The sequence below is a fragment of the Anarrhichthys ocellatus genome, unplaced genomic scaffold (assembly GCF_004355925.1).
Source record: "Anarrhichthys ocellatus isolate YVR2014 unplaced genomic scaffold, GSC_Weel_1.0 scaffold17, whole genome shotgun sequence".
NCBI lineage: Eukaryota > Metazoa > Chordata > Actinopteri > Perciformes > Anarhichadidae > Anarrhichthys > Anarrhichthys ocellatus.
Window position 1 is genome coordinate 1,332,351 of NW_022280047.1, and position 21,256 is coordinate 1,353,606.

At 43.0% G+C, this 21,256-nt stretch overlaps 4 protein-coding genes across 6 annotated transcripts in view; 3 read left to right on the top strand and 1 right to left on the bottom strand.

The window, feature by feature from the left end:
* The window catches only part of ikbkb (inhibitor of nuclear factor kappa B kinase subunit beta), a 20,625-nt gene extending 16,833 nt beyond the window's left edge, over positions 1–3,792 (top strand). The window contains exons 16-22 of the mRNA XM_031856306.1: positions 136–236; positions 332–381; positions 484–583; positions 983–1,130; positions 1,795–1,892; positions 2,354–2,447; positions 2,562–3,792. Coding sequence (XP_031712166.1) covers positions 136–236; positions 332–381; positions 484–583; positions 983–1,130; positions 1,795–1,892; positions 2,354–2,447; positions 2,562–2,621 — 651 coding nt within the window. The 3' untranslated portion in view covers positions 2,622–3,792. The remainder of the gene's footprint in view (positions 1–135; positions 237–331; positions 382–483; positions 584–982; positions 1,131–1,794; positions 1,893–2,353; positions 2,448–2,561) is intronic.
* A 73-nt stretch (positions 3,793–3,865) lies between these two features.
* On the bottom strand, positions 3,866–12,047 carry vdac3 (voltage-dependent anion channel 3). Of its 3 annotated transcripts, XM_031856307.1 has the most exons (11): positions 11,969–12,040; positions 8,512–8,628; positions 7,564–7,635; positions 7,305–7,354; positions 6,783–6,785; positions 6,208–6,360; positions 6,057–6,109; positions 5,702–5,929; positions 5,417–5,567; positions 4,995–5,052; positions 3,866–4,888 (listed from the first exon to the last, which is right to left on the bottom strand). In XM_031856307.1, exons 2-11 carry the CDS (start codon positions 8,624–8,626, stop codon positions 4,797–4,799), a joined length of 975 nt encoding a protein of 324 aa, XP_031712167.1. In that variant the 5' UTR covers positions 8,627–8,628; positions 11,969–12,040; the 3' UTR covers positions 3,866–4,796. The 3 variants fall into 3 exon arrangements, with proteins under 3 accessions (XP_031712167.1, XP_031712169.1, XP_031712168.1); XM_031856309.1 differs by lacking the exon at positions 8,512–8,628 and having other exon boundaries at positions 11,969–12,047; XM_031856308.1 differs by lacking the exon at positions 6,783–6,785.
* A 942-nt stretch (positions 12,048–12,989) lies between these two features.
* Positions 12,990–15,533, top strand: enkd1 (enkurin domain containing 1). The gene is made up of 8 exons (XM_031856711.1): positions 12,990–13,069; positions 13,559–13,649; positions 13,836–14,060; positions 14,258–14,430; positions 14,518–14,661; positions 14,823–14,965; positions 15,097–15,233; positions 15,329–15,533. The coding sequence occupies exons 2-8, from the start codon at positions 13,565–13,567 to the stop codon at positions 15,487–15,489; spliced, it is 1,068 nt and encodes a 355-aa protein (XP_031712571.1). The 5' UTR covers positions 12,990–13,069; positions 13,559–13,564; the 3' UTR covers positions 15,490–15,533.
* Positions 15,534–16,128: 595 nt separating this feature from the next.
* polb (polymerase (DNA directed), beta) lies at positions 16,129–21,231 on the top strand. Its single transcript, XM_031856378.1, has 14 exons — positions 16,129–16,249; positions 16,566–16,623; positions 16,958–17,024; positions 17,211–17,285; positions 17,395–17,453; positions 17,747–17,796; positions 17,967–18,018; positions 18,139–18,193; positions 18,275–18,347; positions 18,427–18,497; positions 18,622–18,708; positions 19,315–19,382; positions 19,573–19,712; positions 19,855–21,231. The coding sequence occupies exons 1-14, from the start codon at positions 16,189–16,191 to the stop codon at positions 19,947–19,949; spliced, it is 1,011 nt and encodes a 336-aa protein (XP_031712238.1). The 5' UTR covers positions 16,129–16,188; the 3' UTR covers positions 19,950–21,231.
* Positions 21,232–21,256: the final 25 nt, after the last annotated feature.

Genomic DNA, 21,256 nt, shown 5'->3' on the forward strand with positions numbered 1-21,256 from the left:
TGTGTGTGTGTGTGTGTGTGTGTGTGTGTGTGTGTGTGTGTGTGTGTATGTGTGTGTGTGTGTGTGTGTGTGTGTGTGGAAGGGGAAGGAGTATCCACTTGTGCTTTAAAATGACCCTTGTGTGTGGGTGTCTAGGCCAAGGTGAGCGAGCTGGAGGATGAGATGATGCAGCTGCAGCCGGACATAGTAGATGTGCAGCGGCAGCCGTGGAGGAGTGGAGAGACTCTGGACACGCTGTAAGTCTCTACCAAACTCAACTGTGAAAAAACAAACAAAAAAAACGAGTGATGATCTTGAACCCTCCTCTCTTCTTCCCCTTTTCATTTCTCAGTGAAGGAAAAGCCATGGAGCTGTTCCGCAAACTCAGAGAGAAACCCAGAGGTTTGGATACCACGCGTCCGTTCACCGCTGGCATAACACTCAGCGCTACGGTGGTTCCATGTAGAAAATAAACCTGCCTCTTCTTTTCCTTCCCCTGCTCAGACCAGAGGCTCCCAGGGGACAGTCAGGAGGTGGTGCGCCTGGTGCTTCAGGCCGTGCAGTTCTACGAGAGGAAGCTCCGAGACTTCTACACACACCTCAGGTACTCCAAAGACAATCGCCACATTTTTATTCAACTCTTGGAAAACAGTTCCCAGATCACATAGAGCAGGGATTGTTTCGCCAGAAATTCTTCTGCAATGTGACTATAATGTGATGGCGTAAGTGTAAGATGTCACATTTGCAACTCTTAATTCAGGGCATGCCAGTATTTGTAAAGAAGTGTAAAATATCACAACCTTTTATCAATGAAAGATTTCCTTTTAATTGAAGCCATCCGGTCTGCGGTTCCTGATGTGTAAAGTCATTTATAGATGGTCTAGGCCCTGGATGCTATACAGAGCCCGTCTAGAATAACCCGCGGGATGGGACACTTCCTGTTCACATCTTCTTTTCTCCTTGTGCCTCTGTATTCGCACCGCCGTTGTGGTTCGTGATGCAGTAAGACCGCAGTTTGCCGTCAGCGCGTGATGGAGCTGCTGCCGAAGGTGGAGGGCGTGGTCCAGAGCATGGCTGAGAGCGAACAGGTCCTGATGAGTCTGCAGGAGAAACGACAGAGGGAGCTTTGGAACCTGCTCAAAGTGGCCTGTGTGAGGATGCACTGCTCTCACACACACACACACACACACACACACACACACACACACACACTCTCTCTCTCTCTCCCACTCTTACTCTCCCTTTAGGGATGCCTAAATTGCATATTAATGAATAAAATATATATATATATATATATATATATATTGCATATCATTTTTTGGGGGATGTATTTTTGGACTCGATACCAATAATATTCATAAAACAGCAGCAGGTGTGTAAAAGTTTTTTATTTCTTATATCAAAATCTAGTCAGCTTTTCTTCCTGTAAAGAAAAGATTATTATTGTAAGATTATGACGTGTGCTTCCGGAAGCTAGTACCAACCAATTTATAAAATAAAAATAACATCCATCCATCGATCAATCTGCAACGTTTAGCGACAAGGGAGGTGTGTGGGACGGTAGCTCCGTATGGCGCAACATCCTAGGCCCGCCCACTTTTTAACGGTCCAATCAAATGCAACGGATTTTATTTTAATCCGTCTTGTAACTGTGCACCCATTAAATGTTCCGTTTCACTGTGGGGTACGTTCAGTACAGCTGCAGAAGGCTCTCCAACTTCCGTGTGTATCACTGGGGCTTTAATTCTCGAGCACCGCTTTTTTCAGTGTGTTTTCTGCTACGACACTCATCAAGGACGCGCTTGTCTTGTGCAGAGTAAAGTTCGCAGCCCGGTGAGTGGGAGCCCGGATGGATTACCAACCCCCTCTTCAGTACCGCCTCTGCTGACCCCCAGACACAGCTTGCAGCAGTTGTGAGTGCACTTACACACACACACAGACAGACATATGTACATACACACACAGAGATACATACACACATACCACACACTGGGGTTTAAAGGATGTTTTCCCTTCAGAGTCTGAAACTCATCTTTAGAAAATATTGTTCAGGACTACAGAAAGTAGTCTCTCATCCACACAAATATCGGCAAAGCTGCACACAGAGACACAACTCTGAATGTTTTTAATTCACTACATCTCTGTGTTTTTCACACACCTGCCGGCTACTCAAGTCAAAATTGTGGACGTTTTCTTTGTATGCTGACGATCTTCCTACAAACGCACTACTTTACTTCAGCTTCCACACACCGCTCTTCATCATCCCCGGAACCTTTTGGGGAATACAAAGGCACAATTACATTTCCTGTGCATACGCAGATGAACTATCATCAACGTTGTGAGTCTGCATGAATCACTTTGGGTGTGTCCGCAGTGACGAGTCTCTTGTGGAGGAGAGCAGGACGTTTGAGGGGCGACTCCAGAGTCTGCTGCACGACACCATCCAGGATTCCCAGAGCAGTATGGAGGTACTAACACTTGTTGTGACGCCAAGCCGCTGTGTTGTGTAGTTTATGATCATTTACAAAATGTTTTTATGTGTAATGACTACTTAAAAGCACCACGTTTTGCTTTTGTCCCAGGTGTTGAGGGAGTGGACGTGGCTGCATGGCGGTCAGAACTTCTCCAGCGACCTCTCCTGAGTTTGGGGTTCATTCTTTGCGTACATGTGGTACTCTACTGCCCCTGTGTGGATGGGATGCCAAACTACCGGAGCAAGTGGTAGTAGCTGTTTTGGAAAAAATGTGAATGGAGTAATAGCTGCTGGCATATATTTGCTTAATGAGATTAAGGAGTGGGTAAGCCTACTCAGGACTCCCGTCTGAACTTGTAAAAGAGGAAAATGAACAAGCTGTTAGCGCAGTGAAGCAGATTTATCTTTGATTAGCATCAGGGGGATTTATTAAAACTGGATCTTATATTTTTACCCATTTGTCATTTTAACAAAACATGAAATATGTTTTGGGGTAAAGTTGCACTTCATAATGCACAGATCAGCCACTTCATTGGCATCACGGATGGAACCAGATGACTCAAACCATTTAGAAAAATCCCAACCACATCTCACCGACATACATTCCTGCAGTGTTACTGTACGCTCCTCAAAACAGCTGGAGCACACAGAGAGCTACTTTAATCCTCAAATCATGAATGTACATTTACTTCTTTTTTTGTGTGTTATGTGCCTAAATGTAAATATGTATCCAGTTTCTCACTGGACCTATATTTTAATTGCAAATGTTATTTTAGTAAGACAATCGTTGAACGGAATGGGTGATGTTTGTAACTGTAAAATGACTATCATAAGTCTATGCTGGATGACTGTCTGAATGTGATCTTTTTTTCATTTCTTTTCTTTCTTTACATCTAATAATTATATAGCGGGTGGACACAGTAACAGCAACACCTGTACAATATTGTGCAGTCCTAGTATCCCTGCAATAATTTGAAGTGCTCATGTTGAACTAATTTAAATTAAAAAAAGATGAGTTATGGTCTAAACTATGGGTTTAAAATATTTCTTTTGTTTTGCTGAAATGATGCAAATGCAAAAGTAGAGTTAAATTTATGGATTGTGGCAAAACTGTAAAAACTGCTATAAAACTAACTAAATTAACATTTTAATTGGCTTTACCCCCATTACATTTAAATCAGTGTATTATAGATATAATTCCAACCACTGGTAGTCTGTGTGTAGATCCTACAAAGTGATGAGAGATGTTACATAATGTCAAGTATCTGTGAACACACTGTATGCTGAAGTGTGAAAAGTGATTTGTTTTATCTTGAATACAGTATTTGACTTTATTGCAAGTGATGTTTTCTTTGCTTCATTTAAATTTCCAACTAACCTTTTTATTTTAAAAGCATACACACCTCCAAATGATAGTGTTTAACGTTCTTTATTCATTAATTCAATAAAATCGGTTTGAGGTCCTAATTGTTGACTAACTCCTACACAAAGCACAGTACAGAAAGTGAAATGTAGTGGTAAAGGTCGAAGAGGTACAGGACACAAGACAGGACGAAGAGGGTTCGCAGAGTCTCAAATTATTGTCGGCAATTTCGCCAAAAAAGGACCTGAAAAACCGACATTTAGGCAGCTGAAGGTCCACAGATTAAAACCGCGTTACAGAGGTCAAAGGGTGGAATCAGCTGACTGAATCCGAGAAGGATCCGCCGCTCTTCGTCTTTTCTGCTCGATCCTCCCCAACTTTTATTGCATCTGTTATGCGACAATGAAAAGTCGAAAAACAAACCCATGTCTCTAGCCTCGAAAGCATGCAACAAAACCACAATATACCGAAAACAAGTGTCCTCTAATAATCATATACATGTCTAAAACCCAAAGTATATCTGAACAAAAACATTCTGACCACACAGTCAAAAACTACAAGGTGCTTCAAATTTTACTTCGGAAAGAAAACATGTTTCAGACACAAATGCTCTTTTTAAAAGCACTTTGTCGTAAGCAGCACACGAGTCTGTTCTTCTGTTGTGTTCTGGTGAGATGTGCTCAAAGGTTGCCTGTGAGAGCTTTTTTTAATGATGTCAAATTGAAAAGTAACCATCACAAAAATATTGCTTGATTCTTTTAAAACTACAGTACCGGAGGTTTTGGAGACTGGCTTGGGGTTTTAGGGATAAGGCCAACGAATGTGTGTGTGTGCGTGTGCGCGTGCGTGTGCGCGTGTGTAAGACAATGTGTTGACGTGGTCGCTGAGTGGACCTCTGCTGCGTTTTCACATTTGGGCTCTTTCTTTCTTGTCCCGTGTTGCTTTCCTTCTCCCTTGGTGTCCGTCCTCCCGCTGACCTCTCTACGCCTCCAGCTCGAAACCCAAGCCGACTTTGTGCCCGCCGCCGTTCACGTTCTTCCCGTCGAGCAGACCCGAGAGGGTGAGCTTCACTCCTGCGGGGAGGACAGTCAGATTTATGTACCAGGTAGCAATGCCTTTGCTCTTTGTATTGTTACAAAAAGAGTTAAAAAAAACAAATAAATCCAGCAATCAGCTAACCTGGTCTGAGGGTCTGTGTGTATCCAACTCCAACGAGACAAGCGTTGTTGACTTTGGTCTGTGAGGAGAAACGAGACGTCATGGACGGTGGAAAAATCATGAGCGCAGCATTAGGAGAGTGGATGGATGGGATGCTGGATGCGGTTACATAATTTATTACATATGGATACAGCAGCCTCGGGTTAACAACTGCTGCCAATTAGAAATTGTCAACATGCTAAACTAAGAGGGTAATCAGTGAACAAATATACTCGCTAAACTTCAGCATGTTAACGTTGTCAGGGTGTGCGTTTAGCTCAAAGCAAGTCTCCGATTTCCAGGACGTTTCTCCTGTTTTCTCACAAATTTGAATATGTACAAATCTTAATGCACGACAGTCATTGAGTCGAAGCTGTCCGTGATGTTTCGGAGTGATTGCTTACAGACAGGGAGGCGTCCTTATCCAGCTGGTATTTGGCTCCGATTCCAAAGCGTGTGTTGTTGCTGCCAGCCGTCCAGGCCAGGTGGACCGCTGTCTCCAAGTTGCTGTTCACCTTTTGGTAAATGGAGCCACCGAACTCCGTGCCATCATTTCTGAAACACAAAATGGTGGAGATTAGAACTTGACGTCTCCTCCTGGGGGAAGCGCTTCCACTCTCTGTGTGCTGTCCGTATCCGATGTGTCACTTCCATTTCCTGCCTCTCTTTGCTGGGACGCAGTGACTCACACGTTGGTGTGAAGCTGGAAGTCACCGGCCTTGTATCCGAGGGCGAAGTTGTTCTGGGTCAATTTGGATTTGGCCGTGTCGAAAGCCAACTGGTAGCCCGCCAGCCAGCCCTCGTAGCCCAGCACGGCGGCTGCGTGGACGGTGGGACTGGCCATGTCGAAGTCCAGGTCACAGCCCGCATTTACAAAGTCCCGTTTGTAGCCGGACTTCAGCTTGGCACTCTTCTTGCTACAGAAGGAATATAGAAAAAGGGGGGCATTCATTTCGATAGTGGTAATGTATAAACATCTGTATTTATTGACTACATTTAATTAAGACATTGAAAACCACTGAGGATGAACAGGACTGTTCTTACCCGGTGTTGGGCACAAATGATGCGTCTAGACCGAGCTTCAGGCCTTTAGCCAGCTACAGGCGGATAAACAGACAAAGAAGCCGTGAGCTGACAATATTCTCTCTGAAAGTGAATGTTTGTATGTTTTGGACATTGTGACGTTGGACTCCACCTGGTCCTCCATGGTGATCTCCGTGGTGAGAGTGTTGTCTGTGTTCCATTTCTGGTTGAAGTTGAGGCCCAGATCATTCACTTTGTACTTGGTCTCCAGGTGACCTCCCGACTTCCCCGTGTCGGTGTTGTTGGAGCCGGAGGTGGCAAACTCCTGCAGGGACAGAGGGGGGGGGGGATGAAGGTGGGAAGGTAAGCAGAAAGGCACGTTAGAGCTCAACTACAGCAACTATAAGCAGGAAAGGGAGAGAAAACATACAGGGAGAAAAGAATAAGAAAAACGAAAGGTGAGGGAAACGAGCCTTGCCTCTGACACCCCTCTCAGATTTGCATGGCTGGTTATTTAAAAGACAAACTACACTTTAAGACGGATAAACGAGTTGGGGACTGTGAGGGAGAGGTTGGTTGTGAGTGTCGCTGCTGCGGCAGTCGGGGTAAAAGGTGTCGCTTGGACGAGCTACCGCTGCAGAGAAAAGCCATCGTGCGCACAACACATAACCAGTATCACTGGACGGTGCACCTGTGTCCCTATCGGTTCTTATGCACACACACACACACACACACTCTCTCTCTTACCATCTGACAGGAAGATCCAAAGAAGAAGCAGGAAAAGAAAAGAGAAAAGAGAGAAAGTTAAGGAGAAGCACACAGAGTTTACTTGCTGACTGGGAAAATGGAAAGCAGAAACCTGACACAAAGGGAAGACATTTACAGCGGTGTTTTTTTTTTCCATTTGAGTTTTGCGGGATGTGGGAAACTCTGTCTGCGAATGCTCATTATGGTTTTACCATGGCCTTACCGGTTTGTAGCAACACAGACACACAACATGTATGGAGCAAACTAAGCACTCTGGAATGCGGCACTCCCCCCCCCCCATCATGATACAACATGTTTGAGGCAAAAGTAGTAAACTCTGGCAGACAGTGTTAATCTGCTGATTGTGTAGGTTACTCTGAGTACACATCAGGCAGCAAACACACTGTGACATGAAGGGCTGCGAAGGCCGTGGCTCAGCGATTTTGGTAATTCGCCGAGTGAGAGGCCATGAACATGGAACTTACAGACATCAGGCTAACAGAGACAAACAGCCGTACTCACAACACCACTCTGGGTCTTGGTCTTAACGTCCAGCTTGAGAACTCCATATCCTGGGAAAGAACAGGAAATTATGGATATCAACAAAAAAAAGGGTGGAAAAATAACATCCTTGTGCTGCACAGCATGGCTCTTAAACAGCTGCAGCAGGAATAAACATTCAAAGTGACACAGGGCAAACAAGTGTGCTCTCTAATGTTACAACGAAATAGCGACATCATATCATACAAAGTATATTTATGTGAGAACTTTGTTGCGTTACCGAAGCCCTTGTTGAAGATGTCTTTGGCAGATTTCCCCAAGTCTGTGTATGCAGGAGGGACGGCCATTGTGCCTGAGGGAACAGACGTGCTGGTTATGAAACAAAGCACACACTTCACAGCAATAAAAAAACAGAGCATAATTAAAGGGATACTCCAGCAATTGATTCTCTCCCCCCCCCTCCCCCCTCTTCCATGTAAACCCTATTGATTGCCTGGCAGCGGTCCATTAGCAAGCAGCGGATGTTGCTGAACTAATGCGACTGATTCTCTAAGAGGAAGAGACTCCAAATGTACAGGAGCAAAAGATCACACAGCCATCCAACAGAGACATTTCTTTCTGCTGTCTTCTAACATGACCAACATTCCCATTATGCTATACTTGTGTGGGAAAAGAGAAATATATGTTGTGTATGAAATATGCAAGCCAGTGCGGCAGAGCTAACCTAAGCAGCAGCAGCTTTGGTTAGTCAGCAACTACGAGTCCTGCACACCACTGCACTGCACCGGCTTCAGACAGTCATCAGGGTCCCCTGGCTCAGAGTGTGTGTGTGTGTGTGTGTGTGTGTGTGTGAAGAAGAAGACATTTTTGACGAGGTGACTGTGGAAACATTTAGAATCACTTATTACCCAATGCTGGTTTAATGTTTTACTAGTGACTCGCCTTCCTGATCGCTCCCTCAGCTAGTAATCTCACCAATCAAATCTCCTTTTTTTATTTTTTTTGCAGAGGGTGCAGACTTTGCTTCGGGTAATGCAACCTCAATTTTTCTCAGAAAATCTAAACATCTGTCAACACTGGAATTGACAAAGATGAAAAAATGTCACACGCATTGCAAATCTTGGCCCTCACGAGATTAATGTCACTGCGGCCAAAACTCAATCCAGGGGCCCTGATGATTTGTCGTCTGTCCCTCTCTACACCCCCCCCCCCCCCCTCCACCACTCACCATGTCCCTTGGGTGTGCGGTGCTGACATGTCCCACAGTGGCCTTTGTTCACCACCTGTTTGCCTTTTCCTGCCTCGTCCTGCTGGACCTCGCACCCCGCTCCTTTCTCTGCCATGTCTCCTCAGAGGACGGGAAATGCAAGGAGGGACAATAGGGAAACTTTTGGCAAGAAGTCCAGCGCTGTGCACAATATGTGGGCTTGTCTGAGAATTGGCTGTGAATGTTAGCATGTTCCTTCAGCATGCAGTCAGAGCTAGTCTCCTTTTAAATGCAGAGAACTGGCCAAGCATTGTATCACATTGTTCCGTATATGTGCACAGGCCAGCAGGTGATGAACGCGTGTACTCTGTGCGCCGCATTTGAACGTGATAAAGGCTGAGATGCGGCTTTTTTTTTTTTAATCAGACAAGGAATACTGATTACTGGCGTTAAGGGTAGAAAACGATGATGTGGTGAAATATAGAAGCCTCTCTGCCCCTTACAAGGACACAGAAAAAAGGAAAAAGGCAGCACATCACACCACCTTAACGTGTCCATACGTATTGCATCAACAGCACGTCAACGCAGCTGTGATGCAACTAGACGTCAAAGCGACATGTCACATGTCACCTATAGGCAAGACTAGCAGAGTCCTATAAACATTGACATATCATTACCTTTCATGATGATATGGTGAACTTAGCAAATATTTGCTTATTTACACATCCACCAGTCTTGTTTCTGGTCACCTGGTGAATGTCTCACTCTCTTTTAGCTCTATTTTGGTCTCTACCAACGAGAAATATCTGTCTCCTGCACAGCTGTCATCAGATTCTGATTTAGGGGCTGCTAAACTATTGTAGCATCATCTTTTTTTTTTTCAACTAAGCCCCACCCACTTTAAAGCAGCCATTAAAAAACAAGAATCAGAAAGACTACAAATGCAGAAATGTCTGGGGTGAAATAACCACATTTGATCAAGCTGTGTGGTTTTGTAGGACCCCGTCTCTCATAGTAAGGCACTGGTTGAGAAAAATGTTTTTTTTAGGGCCTTTAAGATCTCCATCTTTCTCGCATCACAAACACCCGACCATGAATCCCACAGTGTGCGTCATGCAGTCCTGTCTGTCTCTGCTGCCTCAGTGTCGCTCTTGTTCATTCCTCAAACGCAAAGCAAAAGGTTGCCAGCTGACCCGCATTTCGCTGACCAGGTGCAAGTCTTTGTCACTTCACCCAAGATACTCTCCTTCTCCTGCTCCACTGCACCTCGCACACCATGTTTGACCCTTTCCCTCCTGGCCTTCATCTCTCAGTCTCAAACACGTAGCTCTAAATTTAGCCCAGGTGAACCCAACACTACAGCACATGTGACTCGGGCTGGGGGTGGCCAATCTACGGCGCGTGGGGCAAGCTGCGGCCCGCTGCCCGATTTTAAAATAAACTGGAATATGGATTGAACATACTTCTAATAAATTGCACTGCATGAACGCTGCACATCCTACTTTAAACACTAAACGTCAATTGAATTTAGTGACATTTAACCTCCTAGTAAAGAAACCAATACTTTCCCATTCATGCCTGTTCTGTAAATTACATTTTAATATTAGATTTACAGATTTACACATAACATCATAATATTTTAAGTGGACAGTTAAACCATACACTGTGAGTATAAAAGTATTTAATTAAGTTAAATTTAATTTGAGAGCAGCCTGTGACTCCTTACATTTTTCTGTATGCGGCCCACAATCAAAACAGTGTGGCCACCCCAGGAGCCTCAGCATGTGTCCTCCTACAGGTTCAACCTTTCCCGTAGGAAAACAGATTCAGTGTACCTCCACGCTGTATTTATACACAAACACACTGCTGCCACTGGTCTTTACACTTTTATGGGCAGCAACCAGCCGACGACCTTGACTGAGCTCAAAGGTCAAAATGACGCCCGTGATCAACAGTGGTGAGTGAGAGGAAACAGCCTGCACACAAACAACAACATGGGGACTGTGTGGTTGTCAACGATCAAACACAGACAGATAATATCTTTAAAACAGTACAAAGTCTGCTATTTTTCCATGTTTGTCTCATATCTATCTATCTATCTATCTATCTATATATCTATCTATATCTATATCTATATATATATATATATATATATATGCCGATACAAATTGGTGAAAAGCCACCAACGTCTTGTATTCGTGAAGGTGAAGCCAGTGTGTTGGATGTTTTTATTTAATTGAATCTAATTTAATAGTCTGAACAAAAAAATGGTATTGGTTATTCAACGCCGTCACAATTTCCACGTTTAGCAATCATTTTGACATTTATTCAACTGTTGAAGAACAGCGAGAATTTCTCGGTTCAATATGGGGAAAACCCTGACAATCTCCCTCTTGCTAATGAGCACGCTGAACTAAAAAAGAACCTATAGACTCGTGTAATCAGGCAGTTACCCAACACTGGCCGAACCCTCAGATAAGGTGAAACCAAGGCAAGTGTATAACGGGAGGAATGTGTGGCTGTGAGATAAGGTCGAGTGCATTCAAGTTACACTAAGACAATTTATAGCTTAAGGAGCATGAGGTAGGGATGGATTTGTACCGGATCCGTTCCGGCATCCAGTGCACTTCAATACGTGTATTGACAACAGTTCAGACTGGTGTGAGTGATAATTTTTGGGCTCATTGGGCTCACTGCAGCAGCCTAGATATAGAGTGTCTTTAAGCTCTGAGGCGGCGAGTAACGCTCTTAAAGAAAGCAGGTACATTACCTAATAAATACTCAGCGTGGGTCACTACACCGCTCTCTGTCTACTATGTAATTGCATAGGGAGGAGCGTGCGTAAAGATGGCCACAGTGGCCAAAGATAACGGTCCTTGTTAAGAAGCTGTTCATAGACTTTGTGCCCTCTAGACATCCAGATAAGACGGTGAAGTAAGATGTGTGGCGTCACGTCGCCCTGTAACATAGTGGACGAGTATTCTTATCGTCCAGATGCGTCCACTTCTGGTTTCCATAGTCCGTGCGTCCGCGAGACTTCTGGTGTCCGCGGGAGTTGTTTCCATCACTGCAACAGCTAACTTTTTTTCAAACACAGAATCTAATCTCAGCTGTTTCTGGACGTTTCGCCGCAGTGGTTAAATATGCTATTTTATATGCTACTTTAAAACCTACAGAGAACAGACAGTGGGACCCCCACATGCCACCTCTCCGCATCACATTTACGCAAAAACATTTAGCAAAACTCCCTTTTGAGGGTTTTTAGACTGTTTACAGTTTACACTAATAGCACACATACAGGCCTGAACTGGTTTAAAACCTGGCATATCTACCGGCTGCTGCTGCACGCACACCCTTATATGTGTGACGGATTTCTCACTGACAGTCAAAAGCGACAGTGGTCAACAGCTAAATGAACCGACATATAGAGAATACGTTTTTTGAAAATAACAATTTGCTGAAGTCAGTTGCTTCTTACCTTTATTTGTGGGGCGGAGCGTGCAGAGTCTGACGGCGCTGTTCGGAGCAGCGGGGCACAGTGAAGGAGAAAGCCGAGACTACACACACTGGGCAGGCGCGAGTCAGACCTCCGGCCGAGGGCGGGGCCGTTGTGCAGTTGACATTGAGCAAAAAAAACAACTAATAATATGGTATACTTAGTTTTAAACTGTTCGTAAATATTTACACGTGTACACCGGGTTCACATTGTGACACAATATTGAGAAGATCTATTTATGAATCTATCTATTTTATAATATATGATTTTATATTATATTATAGCAACAGTGGGAGTTTGTTTTGGTGTAATAACACTCTTACACCACTCGGGGGCAATGACCTCTAGCTAATATCACTAATGATTGTAGTGTGTGTACCCTGATGAAAGCATGTCAGGCAGACCTTCATTTCAGAATGAGTACAGTGTAGATTACCTCCTCAACAAGCTCAAGCAATCAAATGGTTATATTTTGAATTCAGGGTAGGACAAGTTAAGATTAAATAGTTGTGGTTTAGGTGTGGCAGTCGCACTTAATTTAATGTGTCTTTGGTAAACCTGCAAGGCAACACTCGGGGAACACAAGAACCGAATATACAGTCACCAGCAGGATTACAATAGAAATACACCTGCTAGAACTTTAAACTTCAGGTCAGTGCCGGTGTGTCACCCCATTAAATCATGACTTGTGAGTTACGTATTAATAATAATTTGATATGCATTATTATCATTATTATTGAGGCTAGTCACCAAAATAATGCGACACAATGATTATGAATTATTGGGCAGTAACACAGGCTGCTCTTAGTCTTCCGCTGTGTCGGTGTCTAATTTATGTTTAACCCCCAACTGTTTATTAGTTAAATGATTTGTACAAATGTGGATGAAATGTTGATAGAAGTGGGTTACTATTTTGTCGGGGGGGGGGGGGGCGTCTCTCATCTATTACGTCTAGTTCTGTGCGCAGGTGCCCCGTTGCCATGGGGAGGAATACTGAAACAAGCGTTGGTACGGTTTATACCTCAGCGTCATCAGTCTGCGTGAGGAAAATCCTCAACTGATAAACACGAAGATATATTACAGGTACGCTAATTGACTTGATAACGTTATGCAGCTTAACCGGTTGCAGTCATTTTGTCAGAAAAAAACAATGTATTTAATCTACTTAAAGGCTCGTCTGAGGAGGAATAGTGACGTTAGCTAACTTCACAACAAACCAGCTAGCGTTAGGCGACGTTAGCTGCACAGGGTGTTTCATAGCTATAACCTAAAGAATGATTCATTCATTCATTTCACACACCACACATACCAACTATCAAAACATAAACTTAAAGCAACTACACTTCTGCATAGTCGTATTCATTCAGTCTGTGATTTGGTTTATGAGCCTGAAGAAGAAAAACAATGCAGTTATTACTATATCAATTCTTAGTTTATTTTACTATCTTGCTTTTCAAACACTAACCAATCATGAGCCTCATCACTGTGAAAAATTAATGTTTGACTGGTGCTTAGCTGCTACTGTAGGTTTCAACAGTTGTTGTCCCCCCCCCTCTACAATTTACGCTGCAGCTTCAGATGTGTGAGGGACCTTCAACAATATCTGGGCCAATCCCCCCGGATCCTTCACTGGTTCCCCAGTACTACAGACGACCTGCTTCAGGTTAGATGCAGTCACGGGGCTCAGCTATATTATTACCCCCCCCCCCCCCCCAAATTAAAACACTCTGTGTTGTTTTCCAGTGATTTGGGGCCGTAAACTTAATATCTATAAGCTTAAATCTAATGCCTCCCTTTTTTTAGGTATCACATCACCTGACCTTGTTTAGCTTTTTTTTTCTTTCTCCAGCACGTGGCCGTTTAGAGGGAAACCCCGATGCAACTTTGGCCCTGCTCTCGGGGCCCCTCGCTCCAGATCCTGTGTTGTACCCCGGCTGTTACAGCGCTCGTACCCCAGCGCACCCTCCCCGTATCGGCCCTAATGCCTCTCATATTCTGGAACGAGGACGGAGAGGGGTAGTGGGGGAGCTGCTCAAACTGGACGGAGTCGCCATCACCCCTGTTCCCAAACAGAGTAAGGGCAATCGATTTCTCAGGTCCGTAAATTAAAAGAGCGGTTCTGTTTTGTCTTAAAGGACGGTCTCAGTGTCACATGTCATTTCTACCTTTTACATATTTAAGTTGTTATAATAAGTCAAAGTTTGATAGAGCCCACAAACCCCAAACAAACATTTTTAAAGTGAGCCAACTTTTGCAATACTTGACCCTCAGAGCAGCGGGTACACGACTTTGGTAAAGAGAATGTGCGTCGGCTCAGGGAGATTCAGAGACGCTGCAAGGAGCAGGAGGCTGAGAGAGTACACGCTCGTCCGGTTCCAGTGAAAGCTCTTTGGACCTCCTCCAAATACCAGAACGTCCCATCCAGGGTGATGGTCCAGCTACAGGCAAGGAAGCAAGTCTGCAAACGATGCAAGTCCTTGAGTTATCTGTATTTCCTCTGGCTCACTTTTAATCCAGTCTCCTTCGTGCAGGTTTCCAGTCCGACTACTAAACCACAGTGTCAAAGCTTCCTGAAGGCCCACTCTACTGCGCCGCCAGCGTCGCACTCCAAAACCTCTCCTGTACCTTTGCGGCGCCCGGCTTCCTGCAGCTCCATACAGGACCAGAACTTGCAAGTGAGAATTGCCAATAAATATTGATGTCAATGATGACAATAATAGGTATAATATATTGATTTTGACGAGCAGAGCATGGCGATGACGTGGAATGCATTTTTTTTTATCTGCAACATTTCCTTTTTTGTTTTGATTCCATACGTTGTTGTGTGTGGATACAGTTACAGGTTCAAGGCCAGTCGATAGACTTCGTAAAACACAATTCCCGGTCTGCAGGAAAAACTGTGCTGCGTCGGCCCCAGTCACTGACAAACCTTCAAGAGAAGCCCGTCCCCAGTGCAGTCAAGGGACAGGTGCCTCAGTAGTGAGTATTCTTATGTCGTATCTTACCTACTTACCTGCACTCACAATCAGTTTGGTGAAAACACAGGTGCACTTTTACTGCTGTTGCTCATTTCTGTTCTCCCTCTCACTGATTATTAAACACACACTCAGTCTTGAGGAAAGGAAGGAGCAGTGGCATAAAGAGGCGGAGGAGAGGAGGAGGAACGCACCTGATCCTACAGTCCCAGCGGGTCACACCCTGATGCGCGAGAGTGAGAGACAGGAAACTCTGAAGTCCCTCAAAGAGAGTACGTCTCTGTGGCTCTTCATCTACGTTAGCGTACTACACGCATAGTGAATATTTGCTTCTCTAATTCTGCTGGTTTTTTTTTTGTTTCCTCAGCCCATCGCTCCCTCGTGGCGGAGCTGCTGTCCCTCCCTCTCAAAGCTGACAGTCTGAGCGTTCGAGCACGTCGGGCTCATCTCGATTCTAGGCTGTCTGAAATCGAGGAGGCTGTTAAAATATTCTCCAGGGACAGAGTTTATGTAAAAATAGATTCCTAACACATGAGGAGGAGGAGGAGGAGGAGGAGGAGGAGGAGGAGGAGGAGGAGAAGGAGGAGGAGAGAGGGAAGAGGAGGATACGGTCCTGTAAATCCACGGCTTTATTGAGATTCATTTTTATTTTGTAGTTGCATTATGTGACATAACGCTGAACCTTGTAAAACAGATGATTGTTTAATCATCACTATCATGCATTAAATTATAATCTGCTAATCAGTCACTTTAAGAACAGTAAACATGCTACTGAACAATGCTACTGCAAAACTGTCATTCTTGTCTGTACATTTACTGTTATTAACTGCTAGTTAATGAGAGAGTAGTTGATGAGATGTGTTTGGTTTAGTCTTTGTGTAAAACTGGCTGGCGCTTTGTAATAATGAATATTTTTGTGAAGTCATTGTATATGAATATTTTTACATTTTTGCGTATTAAAACGTACAGTGCAGTACAGTGTGTACACAGTTAGTATGCTGCAGAGTGCTGAATAAGTCATTTTTGAATTGCTACGTCACAACTCTTGAGTTTGTATCACGTGTGACGCACGCCCCACCCCCCCTCTCAACGTCTTTCGGTCATTGTTCAGACTGTGCTAAAGCTAACGTGCTAGGTGGAGGCTGGCAGAGATTACACAGGTTTACACGCGTGCATATTAAGTCGTTCAAGTGTACAGCGGACATTTGAGAGCTCGCCAAAGACACAATGAGCAAGAGGAAAGCGCCTCAGGAATCCCCGAATGAGGGAATAACTGACTTTCTGGTCGGTAAGTGCAGTAGAGAGACGGCTGCGTTCAGCTAACTGTAGCTAGCGGGACGCTCGGGTTCTGTTTATAAGCAAAATATCCAAATAACTTTGCATAAGTAACGCCAGTGTATATTTGTGAAACAAATATGCTAAATGATAATGTTTCTGACTCGCGTTTGCTTGAAACTACCCGAGTTTCTCTGCTCTGATAAGTCAGAGAGTTGACATTTAAATGCCTTCAGCTGAGTTGGCTGTTTTTTTTAAATAGTGGCTAAATAAACTGCAGGAGTACGAGGTGAATATGAAGCCATGAGATGTGTTACTTCTGTTTCCAGAGCTGGCCAATTATGAGAAGAACGTCAACAGGGCAATACACAAGTCCAACGCGTACAGGTGAGCAGGGAGGTGTGCTTTGTTTAAGGAGGGTTGAAACAGCCAGATGTGATATGTAATGTAATGTCCAAACAATACGTCAATGTCACAGTCACTTTAGATTGAAACGTGTTTTTAATACATTGTATTGATCGCATTGTTTTACACTGGCATCTGGGTGTATAATACACTTGATGCCATGTGGAGAAGAATGTTGATTAGAAACTGTGATAGAAGTTGTTCAGAGAGGTTCTGTTGAGGCATCCGACAGAAGCTTTCTATCACCATATTATTTTACAAACTTTGTCTTTGACATTCATTTCAACCATTTTTTTTGTGCCTATTCTCTGTCTAGGAAAGCAGCATCTACCATCTCCAAGTACCCAAACAAAATCAAAAATGGCGACGAGGCCAAGAAACTGGTATGTGCAATAAAGGTCTTCAGTTGATGTCTTTATTTAAAGAAAGGCATCACACAACATGTGGAAGTTTGACCTGGTGACAAATGGTCCAGATGCTGTTTGTCAGCAGCACTACTCTGCACAACCAACATAACGGCAGTAAATCCCACTATTCAGCACCCTCATGCTTGTCTCACCTGTCAACAGGAAGGTGTTGGAGCTAAAATAGCAGAAAAGATTGATGAGTTCCTACAAACTGGCACGCTACGGAAACTGGAAAAGGTGAGTGTTGGGACGTGGTAATACATGATGCATGCCATACATGTTTAATAGTAGCTCCATTTAAATGTATTACACAACACTGATGTGCTACTTTTACGTTTTCATCTAGATCCGTACCGATGACACCAGCTCTTCTATCAATTTCCTCACCAGAGTCACTGGAATCGGGTATGTCATTCAGTAACCAATCACTAGCCACCAACGCATACACCTGAATCTAACGTAGTTCTAAGACGACAGGTGATTGGCTGCCATGACAGACAACTTTGTGCTGGTGTTTTTAAGAGCGGAGCGAGTTAAAAGATGTCGGGCGACATTGAGAAGACATGCCTTATATGTCACATGACTATACTCGCAGGTGTGGACTCCGGCATGAGGGATGCAGGAAAGCTTAAAGATGTTTGTGTAGTTTTACTGTATGTTATGAGCTTCGTGTAACAGACTGCTTCTCTTGACTTCAGCCCCGCGGCCGCCAGGAAGTTTTTTGAAGACGGGGTGAAGACATTAGAAGGTTTGTTAAGTTTGTTTATTCTAATTGGTTTAAAAGAATCTTTACTCTTTATTTCGTGGTCCTTGGCACTTCACATTTGATTTGACATAGAGTACGTTGCATGCTCGATAGATGTGCACAATGTAGATTTGGTGTGATTTGAACTGAGCAATGCTCTTTAATGTTTTTAGATTTGAAAAAGATCGAGCACAAGCTCAACCATCATCAACAGATCGGACTCAAGTAAGTTCAGCTGAATACTCTATTTTTTTTACTAAATGTGTTATTCATTTCTACCAAAATGTCTGAATATCTTGAAGTGATACCTGAGTTGTGTGTCGTGAATTATTTTGCTGCCTTCAGGTACTTTGAGGAGTTTGAGAAAAGGATTCCACGTGCTGAAATGGAACAGATGGAGGTGACGATGAAGCATCTACGTTTTTTGTTGTCTGCTTATTGTTTTTTTATGGAGTTTTCTTACGCTGTGTGTTCTGTTTAGACTTATATTGTTGGAGAGCTGAAGGAGATCGGAACAGAATATATTGGGACAATCTGTGGAAGCTACAGGAGAGGTAAGACCTTCCCCCTCACGTTGATGCTCGGTTAATGACGGCAGGTCAAACTCTTGTTGTATTGATTCATAATTTCCAGGCGCAGCATCGAGTGGTGATATTGATATTTTGCTGACCCACCCGGACTACACCTCTGAGACTGAGAAACAGGTAAACTCTACTGCAGCTCACGCATCAATGGATGCAAGATTAATGTTGTTATTAATTGCAATTTGACTTTGTATATATTTATTTTTATAATTAATTTTGTTCTTTTCCCCTTTTTCTTTTCCAGCCCAAGCTCCTTCATGCAGTAGTCGACCATTTGGAGTCCATTGGGTTTGTGACCGACACCATGTCCAAAGGAGACACTAAGTACATGGTGAGGCCTCTGCTCATTTATGTTATAGTGGCAATATAGCTCATCACTTTTCAGGTATTACAAATCATTGACGATATGACTTTCAATGTGATGCACAGGGTTTTTCTATTCAGGCACTGGTGTTGGTGTTGTTATACACTTTCTATTTTTGCTCTTGTGTTAGAAAAATTCACTCGAGCCGATGTAAACATCATTCATCACAGGACATTTATTCTTGCAAGAAGGAGACGGAGTTGATTCACAGACAGAATATGCATCAAGGCTGCTCGGAGATCTGTCTCCGAGTCTCTGATATTTATACTGAGTAAGCAACATGCAATGGGCTGGCACAAAGTAACGCACACACATTTTTTTTTTTGTTTTAATTAACTTTTTCTATTTGAGTTTGATTTTTTTGTAAAACTATATTTATCTTACTCTATTGTTCATATATGTTTATATTTGTATTCTTCTTGTTCACAAGAGTCTCCTTTGGGATAAATACAGTCACGTCTTTCCTCCGGTGTGCTCAGCTCTGTGTGTGATCGTACAGTAACCATTCAGTCTATGTACCCAACACATGAAGTGCACGACTGTGATCACTATGTGCTGGATCTTGTTTTCTAGGGTGTCTGCCAGCTGCAGAAGAGTGATGGAGATGAGGAAGAATACCTTCACAGGCGTATTGATATTAGGTGCCCTACTTTCTAATGCTCAGCTCTACGGTCTTCCAAATGAAAACATTGCCTCTACCTACAACAATACAAAACAGGCCCAGTAATGATGCAAAAACAGTCAAGAGGCAACCCTGTGTTTTCATGTCTTTATTCTTCAAACCGCCTGCATGTTCCTGCTCTCTAATGGTCCTTTCTCCTGTTCCCCAAGGTTAATCCCCAAGGACCAGTACTACTGTGGAGTTCTCTATTTCACCGGAAGTGATATCTTCAATAAAACCATGAGAACTCATGCGCTGGAGAAGGGCTTCACTCTTAATGAGTACACCATACGGCCACTCGGGGTCACTGGTGAGTCTCAGTCAAACCTAACGTATGATCCCGCTCCACTCTGTTCCAAAGCTGTGTCTCTGTTGGCTTCAGTCGGTCACCAATGATTTGTGCTTTAAGCTTTTAATATATCAGCTATTTCTCTTTGTGGATCTCTCTGTAGGTGTGGCAGGGGAGCCTCTGTTGGTGGATAGTGAGAGAGACATCTTTGAATACATCCACTACAAATACAGAGAGCCAAAGGACCGCAGCCAGTGATGCAAATGTTTACACTTTCATTTGAAGCTGCAGCTTTGAGATCAGAAGCATGTGTACATATGTGTGTGTTAGTATACCATTCAACTATGTTATTGAAAAGAAAACGACTGTGAAAGTCATTTCAATTTATTTGCTGTGTTCTTCTTTCTTGAGTTGACATCATCCCCTTTAATGACATTTGTACCTAAACACACACTCAACAACATTGATATTTTGTTGTTATAAACAGGTTAATTCTCCAGGTCATGTATCTTCTTCTAATTATCTTTTCCACCACATTTAGCCTTGAACGTAGTTCCCTTTAACACACTGGCTGAGCTGAGGCTTTTTAATGGTTCATTGTGTCAGTCAACACAGCAGTGTTACTACTTTATGTTAGTAGTTAGGTTAATAAAAAAAATCTCATTTCCCATGGACATTCAAGAGTGTGTTTTTAAACCTGTAGTATTTATCTTCCAATTTGGGGCAAACTAATGAATTTAAAATAAGATGCAAACAGCTTAGTTTCTGCATATGGGTGCTAATTTGGGACATAAAGGTCATTGATTTTTATTTCATTTTTAGATAAATGAGTATTTTTTTCCTCAGTTATTGTTTGATATGTGAATATGACTGTTACACTCGTAGACTTCATGTGGTTGTGTGAGGCATTTTGAAAGTGATGGATAAAAATTGACCAGGTCACTGAAATACTGCTACAGTGTACTCTGCTGGTACAGATCTTAATCTGTAACACAGAATTTGTGTATTAGGATTAGGACGTCGATTCAGTTTTGTATGTGGAGGATTGCAAATATTGCTGGAAATATTTAAGAAAATAAAAATAAATTGGTAACCCAATCATACAATGACAATTTTCATTTATTTCAATTTTCACTTTGTTTTTGAACTATCAAATTGTAAATGAGTTTGTTGTAGCATTAATATAGACCCTTCTCACAAAAATGGGATAGAGCATTTTGGCTTCATAAGAAAAAAGTTAAAACCAATATGTTCTTTCTCAATATCACAAGAAACTGTGTTGTAACAAAAATGATCTAAAGAGATGCTTAATGCTGGTGGGGTTGTTTGATGCAAACTATATTGTCAAATAACTAACTGTTTTGTTGTCAAGGGTGGAATTTTAGAGTAACATCTGGTACATCACATTTGGCCTAAAATTAGTTTTCATGCTTGAAAGAATGATATGCTGTACTATGACGTTTATCACATTTCGTTTGGTACAATAAGACTTGTTTTATGGCATACTTTACTATGGCGTACTATATACTGTGACTTGTTTTATGGCATACTATATACTGTGACTT

Coding starts and splice junctions, on each gene's coding strand:
- vdac3 (XM_031856307.1), bottom strand. CDS start 8,626: ATGGCAGAGAAAGGAGCGGGGTGCGAGGTCCAGCAGGACGAGGCAGGA. Junction 7,636..8,511: donor CCGCACACCCAAGGGACATG/GTGAGTGGTGGA, acceptor CTGTTCCCTCAG/GCACAATGGCCGTCCCTCCT. Junction 5,053..5,416: donor ATAAGGACGCCTCCCTGTCT/GTAAGCAATCAC, acceptor TTCTCCTCACAG/ACCAAAGTCAACAACGCTTG.
- polb (XM_031856378.1), top strand. CDS start 16,189: ATGAGCAAGAGGAAAGCGCCTCAGGAATCCCCGAATGAGGGAATAACT. Junction 17,454..17,746: donor ACCAGAGTCACTGGAATCGG/GTATGTCATTCA, acceptor TCTTGACTTCAG/CCCCGCGGCCGCCAGGAAGT. Junction 18,019..18,138: donor CATCAACAGATCGGACTCAA/GTAAGTTCAGCT, acceptor TGCTGCCTTCAG/GTACTTTGAGGAGTTTGAGA.
- enkd1 (XM_031856711.1), top strand. CDS start 13,565: ATGTGTGAGGGACCTTCAACAATATCTGGGCCAATCCCCCCGGATCCT. Junction 13,650..13,835: donor CTACAGACGACCTGCTTCAG/GTTAGATGCAGT, acceptor TTCTTTCTCCAG/CACGTGGCCGTTTAGAGGGA. Junction 14,061..14,257: donor CACCCCTGTTCCCAAACAGA/GTAAGGGCAATC, acceptor CTTGACCCTCAG/AGCAGCGGGTACACGACTTT.